Below are 10,754 nucleotides of genomic sequence, written 5' to 3'. Positions count from 1 at the left end.
GGTCTCTCAGTATGGTTATAATATGGTATGGTGAGGTCTCTCAGTATGGTGATAATATGGTATGGTGAGGTCTCTCAGTATGGTGATAATATGGAATGGTGATAATATGGTATGGTGATAATATGGTATGGTGAGGTCTCTCAGTATGGTGATAATATGGAATGGTGATAATATGGTATGGTGAGGTCTCTCAGTATGGTGATAATATGGTATGGTGATAATATGGTATGGTGATTATATGGTATGGTGATAATATGGTATGGTGATTATATGGTATGGTGATAATATGGTATGGTGATTATATGGTATGGTGATTATATGGTATGGTGATAATATGGTATGGTGATTATATGGTATGGTGATTATATGGTATGGTGATAATATGGTATGGTGAGGTCCCTCAGTATGGTGATAATATGGTCTCTCAGTATGGTGATTATATGGTATGGTGATAATATGGTATGGTGAGGTCTCTCAGTATGGTGATAATATGGTATGGTGAGATCTCTCAGTATGGTGATAATATGGTATGGTGAGGTCTCTCAGTATGGTGATAATATGGTATGGTGAGGTCTCTCAGTATGGTTATAATATGGTATGGTGAGGTCTCTCAGTATGGTGATAATATGGTATGGTGAGGTCCCTCAGTATGGTGATAATATGGTATGGTGATAATATGGTATGGTGAGGTCTCTCAGTATGGTGATAATATGGTATGGTGATAATATGGTATGGTGGTAATATGGTATGGTGATAATATGGTATGGTGATAATATGGTATGGTGAGGTCTCTCAGTATGGTGATAATATGGTATGGTGATAATATGGTATGGTGATAATATGGTATGGTGAGGTCTCTCAGTATGGTGATAATATGGTATGGTGAGGTGATAATATGGTATGGTGATAATATGGTATGGTGAGGTCTCTCAGTATGGTGATAATATGGTATGGTGAGGTCTCTCAGTATGGTGATAATATGGTATGGTGGTAATATGGTATGGTGAGGTCTCTCAGTATGGTGATAATATGGTATGGTGAAGTCTCTCAGTATGGTGATAATATGGTATGGTGAAGTCTCTCAGTTTGGTGATAATATGGTATGGTGAAGTCTCTCAGTTTGGTGATAATATGGTATGGTGGTAATATGGTATGGTGAGGTCTCTCAGTATGGTGATAATATGGTATGGTGAGGTCCCTCAGTATGGTGATAATATGGTATGGTGATAATATGGTATGGTGATAATATGGTGAGGTGATAATATGGTATGGTGGTAATATGGTATGGTGATAATATGGTATGGTGATAATATGGTATGGTGAGGTCTCTCAGTATGGTGATAATATGGTATGGTGATAATATGGTATGGTGATAATATGGTATGGTGAGGTCTCTCAGTATGGTGATAATATGGTATGGTGAGGTGATAATATGGTATGGTGATAATATGGTATGGTATGGTGATAATATGGTATGGTGGTAATATGGTATGGTGAGGTCTCTCAGTATGGTGATAATATGGTATGGTGATAATATGGTATGGTGATAATATGGTATGGTGAGGTCTCTCAGTATGGTGATAATATGGTATGGTGAGGTCTCTCAGTATGGTGATAATATGGTATGGTGAAGTCTCTCAGTATGGTGATAATATGGTATGGTGAAGTCTCTCAGTTTGGTGATAATATGGTATGGTGATAATATGGTATGGTGAAGTCTCTCAGTTTGGTGATAATATGGTATGGTGATGTCTCTCAGTATGGTTATAATATGGTATGGTGAGGTCTCTCAGTATGGTGATAATATGGTATGGTGAGGTCCCTCAGTATGGTGATAATATGGTATGGTGATAATATGGTATGGTGAGGTCTCTCAGTATGGTGATAATATGGTATGGTGATAATATGGTATGGTGGTAATATGGTATGGTGATAATATGGTATGGTGATAATATGGTATGGTGAGGTCTCTCAGTATGGTGATAATATGGTATGGTGATAATATGGTATGGTGATAATATGGTATGGTGAGGTCTCTCAGTATGGTGATAATATGGTATGGTGAGGTGATAATATGGTATGGTGATAATATGGTATGGTGATAATATGGTATGGTGATAATATGGTATGGTGAGGTCTCTCAGTATGGTGATAATATGGTATGGTGAGGTCTCTCAGTATGGTGATAATATGGTATGGTGGTAATATGGTATGGTGAGGTCTCTCAGTATGGTGATAATATGGTATGGTGAAGTCTCTCAGTATGGTGATAATATGGTATGGTGAAGTCTCTCAGTTTGGTGATAATATGGTATGGTGATAATATGGTATGGTGAAGTCTCTCAGTTTGGTGATAATATGGTATGGTGGTAATATGGTATGGTGAGGTCTCTCAGTATGGTGATAATATGGTATGGTGAGGTCCCTCAGTATGGTGATAATATGGTATGGTGATAATATGGTATGGTGATAATATGGTGAGGTGATAATATGGTATGGTGGTAATATGGTATGGTGATAATATGGTATGGTGATAATATGGTATGGTGAGGTCTCTCAGTATGGTGATAATATGGTATGGTGATAATATGGTATGGTGAGGTCTCTCAGTATGGTGATAATATGGTATGGTGAGGTGATAATATGGTATGGTGATAATATGGTATGGTGATAATATGGTATGGTGATAATATGGTATGGTGGTAATATGGTATGGTGATGTCTCTCAGTATGGTTATAATATGGTATGGTGAGGTCTCTCAGTATGGTGATAATATGGTATGGTGAGGTCCCTCAGTATGGTGATAATATGGTATGGTGATAATATGGTATGGTGAGGTCTCTCAGTATGGTGATAATATGGTATGGTGATAATATGGTATGGTGGTAATATGGTATGGTGATAATATGGTATGGTGATAATATGGTATGGTGAGGTCTCTCAGTATGGTGATAATATGGTATGGTGATAATATGGTATGGTGATAATATGGTATGGTGAGGTCTCTCAGTATGGTGATAATATGGTATGGTGAGGTGATAATATGGTATGGTGATAATATGGTATGGTGATAATATGGTATGGTGAAGTCTCTCAGTTTGGTGATAATATGGTATGGTGGTAATATGGTATGGTGAGGTCTCTCAGTATGGTGATAATATGGTATGGTGAGGTCCCTCAGTATGGTGATAATATGGTATGGTGATAATATGGTATGGTGATAATATGGTGAGGTGATAATATGGTATGGTGGTAATATGGTATGGTGATAATATGGTATGGTGATAATATGGTATGGTGAGGTCTCTCAGTATGGTGATAATATGGTATGGTGATAATATGGTATGGTGAGGTCTCTCAGTATGGTGATAATATGGTATGGTGAGGTGATAATATGGTATGGTGATAATATGGTATGGTGATAATATGGTATGGTGGTAATATGGTATGGTGAGGTCTCTCAGTATGGTGATAATATGGTATGGTGGTAATATGGTATGGTGAGGTCTCTCAGTATGGTGATAATATGGTATGGTGAGGTCCCTCAGTATGGTGATAATATGGTATGGTGATAATATGGTATGGTGATAATATGGTGAGGTGATAATATGGTATGGTGGTAATATGGTATGGTGATAATATGGTATGGTGATAATATGGTATGGTGAGGTCTCTCAGTATGGTGATAATATGGTATGGTGATAATATGGTATGGTGATAATATGGTATGGTGAGGTCTCTCAGTATGGTGATAATATGGTATGGTGAGGTGATAATATGGTATGGTGATAATATGGTATGGTGATAATATGGTATGGTGATAATATGGTATGGTGGTAATATGGTATGGTGAGGTCTCTCAGTATGGTGATAATATGGTATGGTGATAATATGGTATGGTGATAATATGGTATGGTGAGGTCTCTCAGTATGGTGATAATATGGTATGGTGAGGTCTCTCAGTATGGTGATAATATGGTATGGTGAAGTCTCTCAGTATGGTGATAATATGGTATGGTGAAGTCTCTCAGTTTGGTGATAATATGGTATGGTGATAATATGGTATGGTGAAGTCTCTCAGTTTGGTGATAATATGGTATGGTGATGTCTCTCAGTATGGTTATAATATGGTATGGTGAGGTCTCTCAGTATGGTGATAATATGGTATGGTGAGGTCCCTCAGTATGGTGATAATATGGTATGGTGATAATATGGTATGGTGAGGTCTCTCAGTATGGTGATAATATGGTATGGTGATAATATGGTATGGTGGTAATATGGTATGGTGATAATAATGGTATGGTGATAATATGGTATGGTGAGGTCTCTCAGTATGGTGATAATATGGTATGGTGATAATATGGTATGGTGATAATATGGTATGGTGAGGTCTCTCAGTATGGTGATAATATGGTATGGTGATAATATGGTATGGTGATAATATGGTATGGTGATAATATGGTATGGTGATAATATGGTATGGTGAGGTCTCTCAGTATGGTGATAATATGGTATGGTGAGGTCTCTCAGTATGGTGATAATATGGTATGGTGATAATATGGTATGGTGAGGTCTCTCAGTATGGTGATAATATGGTATGGTGATCTATGGTATGGTGATAATATGGTATGGTGAAGTCTCTCAGTTTGGTGATAATATGGTATGGTGATAATATGGTATGGTGAAGTCTCTCAGTTTGGTGATAATATGGTATGGTGGTAATATGGTATGGTGAGGTCTCTCAGTATGGTGATAATATGGTATGGTGAGGTCCCTCAGTATGGTGATAATATGGTATGGTGATAATATGGTGATGGTGATAATATGGTATGGTGGTATCAGGTATGGTGATAATATGGTATGGTGATAATATGGTATGGTGAGGTCTCTCAGTATGGTGATAATATGGTATGGTGATAATATGGTATGGTGATAATATGGTATGGTGAGGTCTGGTCATGGTATGGTGATAATATGGTATGGTGATAATATGGTATGGTGATCTATGGTATGGTGATAATATGGTATGGTGATAATATGGTATGGTGAGGTCTCTCAGGTATGGTGATAATATGGTATGGTGATAATATGGTATGGTGATAATATGGTATGGTGATCTCTCAGTATGGTGATAATATGGTATGGTGAGGTCTCTCAGTATGGTGATAATATGGTATGGTGATGGTATGGTGATAATATGGTATGGTGATAATATGGTATGGTGATAATCTGGTATGGTGATAATATGGTATGGTGAGGTCTCTCAGTTTGGTGATAATATGGTATGGTGATAATATGGTATGGTGAAGTCTCTCAGTGGTGATGGTGATAGTATGGTGATATGGTATGGTGATAATATGGTATGGTGAGGTCTCTCAGTATGGTGATAATATGGTATGGTGAGGTCTCTCAGTATGGTGATAATATGGTATGGTGATAATATGGTATGGTGATAATATGGTATGGTGAGGTCTCTCAGTATGGTGATAATATGGTATGGTGATAATATGGTATGGTGATAATATGGTATGGTGATAATATGGTATGGTAATCAGTATGGTGATAATATGGTAATGGTGATCCCTGGTATGGTGATAATATGGTATGGTGAGTCTCTCATGGTATGGTGATAATATGGTATGGTGGTCATATGGTATGGTGATAATATGGTATGTTAAGGTCTCTCAGTATGGTGATAATATGGTATGGTGATAATATGGCATGGTGATAATATGGTATGGTGGTAATATGGTATGGTGGTAATATGGTATGGTGGTAATATGGCATGGTGATAATATGGTATGGTGGTAATATGGTATGGTGGTAATATGGTATGGTGATAATATGGTATGGTGGTAATATGGTATGGTGATAATATGGTATGTTGAGGTCTCTCAGTATTGTGATAATATGGAATGGTGATAATATGGTATGTTGAGGTCTCTCAGTATTGTGATAATATGGTATGGTGAGGTCCCTCAGTATGGTGATAATATGGTATGGTGAGGTCTCTCAGTGTGGTGATAGTATGGTATGGTGAGGTCTCTCAGTATGGTGATAATATGGAATGGTGATAATATGGTATGGTGATAATATGGTATGGTGATAATATGGTATGGTGAGGTCTCAGTATGGTGATAATATGGTATGGTGATAATATGGTATGGTGATAATATGGTATGGTGAGGTCTCTCAGTATGGTGATAATATGGTATGGTGAGGTCTCTCAGTATGGTGATAATATGGTATGGTGATAATATGGTATGGTGATAATATGGTATGGTGATAATATGGTATGGTGATAATATGGTATGGTGATAATATGGTATGGTGAGGTCTCTCAGTATGGTGATAATATGGTATGGTGATAATATGGTATGGTGATAATATGGTATGGTGAGGTCTCTCAGTATGGTGATAATATGGTATGGTGATCTCTGGTATGGTGATAATATGGTATGGTGATAATGGTATGGTGAGGTCTCTCAGTATGGTGATAATATGGTATGGTGATAATATGGTATGGTGATAATATGGTATGGTGAGGTCTCTCAGTATGGTGATAATATGGTATGGTGATAATATGGTATGGTGATAATATGGGTATGGTGATCTCTCAGTATGGTGATAATATGGTATGGTGATAATATGGTATGGTGATAATATGGTATGGTGATAATGGTGATAATATGGTATGGTGATCTCTATGGTATGGTGATAATATGGTATGGTGATTATCAGTATGGTGATAATATGGTATGGTGATAATATGGTATGGTGATCTATCAGTATGGTGATAATATATGGTGATGGTGATAATATGGTATGGTGATAATATGTATGGTGATAATATGGTATGGTGATAATATGGTATGGTGATAATATGGTATGGTGAGGTCTCTCAGTATGGTGATAATATGGTATGGTGATCTCTCAGTATGGTGATAATAATATGGTATGGTGATAATATGATGGTGAGGTCTCTCAGTATGGTGATAATATGGTATGGTGATAATATGGTATGGTGATAATATGGTATGGTGATGATAATATGGTATGGTGATAATATGGTATGGTGATAATATGGTATGGTGATAATATGGTATGGTGATCTCTCAGTATGGTGATAATATGGTATGGTGATAATATGGTATGGTGATAATATGGTATGGTGATAATATGGTATGGTGATAATATGGTATGGTGAGGTCTCTCAGTATGGTGATAATATGGTATGGTGATAATATGGTATGGTGATAATATGGTATGGTGAGGTCCCTCAGTATGGTGATAATATGGTATGGTGAGAATATGGTATGGTGATAATATGGTATGGTGAGGTCTCTCAGTATGGTGATAATATGGTATGGTGAGGTCTCTCAGTATGGTGATAATATGGTATGGTGGTAATATGGTATGGTGAGGTCTCTCAGTATGGTGATAATATGGTATAATATGGTGGTGAGGTCCCTCAGTATGGTATGGTGATAATATGGTATGGTGAGGTCTCTCAGTATGGTGATAATATGGTATGGTGATAATATGGTATGGTGAGGTCCTTTGGTGATAATATGGTATGGTGATAATATGGTATGGTGGTGATAATATGGTATGGTGATAATATGGTATGGTGAGGTCCCTCAGTATGGTGATAATATGGTATGGTGATAATATGGTATGGTGATAATATGGTAATAATGGTATGGTGATAATATGGTATGGTGATAATATGGTATGGTGATAATATGGTATGGTGATCTCTCAGTATGGTGATAATATGGTATGGTGATAATATGGTATGGTGAGGTCTCTCAGTATGGTGATAATATGGTATGGTGATAATATCAGTATGGTGATAATATGGTATGGTGAGGTCTCTCAGTATGGTGATAATATGGTATGGTGATCTCTCCAGGTAATGTGATAATATGGTATGGTGATAATATGGTATGGTGAGGTATGGTGATAATATGGTGATGTATGGTGATAATATGGTATGGTGAGGTCTCTCAGTATGGTGATAATATGGTATAATGGTGATAATATGGTATGGTCTCTGATGGTGATAATATGGTATGGTGAGGTCTCTCAGTATGGTGATAATATGGTATGGTGAGGTCTCTCAGTATGGTGATAATATGGTATGGTGAGGTCCCTCAGTATGGTGATAATATGGTATGGTGATAATCCCTGGTATGGTGATAATATGGTATGGTGATAATATGGTATGGTGATAATCTCAGTATGGTGATAATATGGTATGGTGATAATATGGTATGGTGATAATATGGTATGGTGATAATGGTATGACATTGATATGGTATGGTGAGGTCCCTCAATGGTGATAATATGGTATGGTGATCCCTATGGTATGGTGATAATATGGTATGGGTGAGGTCCCTCAGTATGGTAATGGGTGATAATATGGTATGGTGATAATATGGTATGGTGATCCCTCAGTATGGTGATAATATGGTATGGTGATAATATGGTATGGTGATAATATGGTATGGTGATAATATGGTATGGTGATAATATGGTATGGTGATAATATGGTATGGTGATAATATGGTATGGTGATGAATGGTATGGTGATAATATGGTATGGTGATAATATGGTATGGTGATAATATGGTATGGTGAGTATGGTATGGTGATAATATGGTGATAATGGTGTCTCTCAGTATGGTGATAATATGGTATGGTGAGGTCCCTCAGTATGGTGATAATATGGTATGGTGATAATATGGTATGGTGATCTATGGTATGGTGATAATATGGTATGGTGAGGTCTCTCAGTATGGTGATAATATGGTATGGTGATAATCCCTCAGTATGGTGATAATATGGTATGGTGATAATATGGTATGGTGATAATATCAGTATGGTGATAATATGGTATGGTGATAATATGGTATGGTGGGTCCTCATGGTGATAATATGGTATGGTGAGGTCCCTCAGTATGGTGATAATATGGTATGGTGATAATATGGTATGGTGAGGTCCCTCAGTATGGTGATAATATGGTATAATATGGTATGGTGATAATATGGTATGGTGATAATATGGTGATAATATGGTATGGTGATAATATGGTATGGTGATAATATGGTATGGTGAGGTCTCTCAGTATGGTGATAATATGGTATGGTGATAATATGGTATGGTGATAATATGGTGATAATCAGGTATGGTGATAATATGGTATGGTGAGGTCTCTCAGTATGGTGATAATATGGTATGGTGATAATATGGTATGGTGAGGTCTCTCAGTATGGTGATAATATGGTATGGTGATAGTATGGTGATAATATGGTATGGTGAGGTCTCTCAGTATGGTGATAATATGGTATGGTGAGGTCTCTCAGTATGGTGATAATATGGTATGGTGATAATATGGTATGGTGATAATATGGTATGGTGATAATCTCTCAGTATGGTGATAATATGGTATGGTGATAATATGGTATGGTGATAATATGGTATGGTGAGGTCTCTCAGTATGGTGATAATATGGTATGGTGATAATATGGTATGGTGATAATATGGTATGGTGATAATATGGTATGGTGATAATATGGTATGGTGATAATATGGTATGGTGAGGTCTCTCAGTATGGTGATAATATGGTATGGTGATAATATGGTATGGTGATAATATGGTATGGTGATAATATGGTATGGTGAGGTCTCTCAGTATGGTGATAATATGGTATGGTGATAATATGGTATGGTGATAATATGGTATGGTGAGGTCTCTCAGTATGGTGATAATATGGTATGGTGATAATATGGTATGGTGATAATATGGTATGGTGAATCTCTCAGTATGGTGATAATATGGTATGGTGAGGTCTCTCAGTATGGTGATAATATGGTATGGTGATAATATGGTATGGTGATAATATGGTATGGTGATAATATGGTATGGTGATAATATGGTATGGTGATAATATGGTATGGTGATAATATGGTATGGTGATAATATGGTATGGTGATAATATGGTATGGTGAGGTCTCTCAGTATGGTGATAATATGGTATGGTGAGGTCCCTCAGTATGGTGATAATATGGTATGGTGATAATATGGTATGGTGATAATATGGTATGGTGATAATATGGTATGGTGATTATATGGTATGGTGATGTCTCTCAGTATGGTGATAATATGGTATGGTGATAATATGGTATGGTGATAATATGGTATGGTGGTAATATGGTATGGTGAGGTCTCTCAGAATGGTGATAATATGGTATGGTGAGGTCTCAGTATGGTGATAATATGGTATGGTGATAATATGGTATGGTGATAATATGGTATGGTGAGGTCTCTCAGTATGGTGATAATATGGTATGGTGATAATATGGTATGGTGATAATATGGTATGGTGATAATATGGTATGGTGATAATATGGTATGGTGAGGTCTCTCAGTATGGTGATAATATGGTATGGTGATGTCTCTCAGTATGGTGATAATATGGTATGGTGATGTCTCTCAGTATGGTGATAATATAGTATGGTGATAATATGGTATGGTGATAATATGGTATGGTGATAATATGGTATGGTGAGGTCTCTCAGTATGGTGATAATATGGTATGGTATGGTGATAATATGGTATGGTGAGGTCTCTCAGTATGGTGATAATATGGTATGGTGAGGTCTCTCAGTATGGTGATAATATGGTATGGTGAGGTCTCTCAGTATGGTGATAATATGGTATGGTGAGGTCCCTCAGTATGGTGATAA

At 36.9% G+C, this 10,754-nt stretch overlaps 1 protein-coding gene across 1 annotated transcript in view; it reads left to right on the top strand.

Annotated features, from left to right (window-relative positions):
- The first annotated feature begins 5,568 nt into the window (after window positions 1–5,568).
- Window positions 5,569–10,754, top strand: part of mbtps2 (membrane-bound transcription factor peptidase, site 2) — a 52,530-nt gene continuing 47,344 nt past the window's right edge. Inside the window, exon 1 of the mRNA XM_065019178.1 lies at window positions 5,569–5,587. Coding sequence (XP_064875250.1) covers window positions 5,569–5,587 — 19 coding nt within the window. The remainder of the gene's footprint in view (window positions 5,588–10,754) is intronic.

Source organism: Oncorhynchus nerka, linkage group LG6 (assembly GCF_034236695.1).
Source record: "Oncorhynchus nerka isolate Pitt River linkage group LG6, Oner_Uvic_2.0, whole genome shotgun sequence".
Classification (NCBI taxonomy): Eukaryota; Metazoa; Chordata; class Actinopteri; order Salmoniformes; family Salmonidae; genus Oncorhynchus; species Oncorhynchus nerka.
This window is presented reverse-complemented; position numbering and strand designations above follow the sequence as displayed.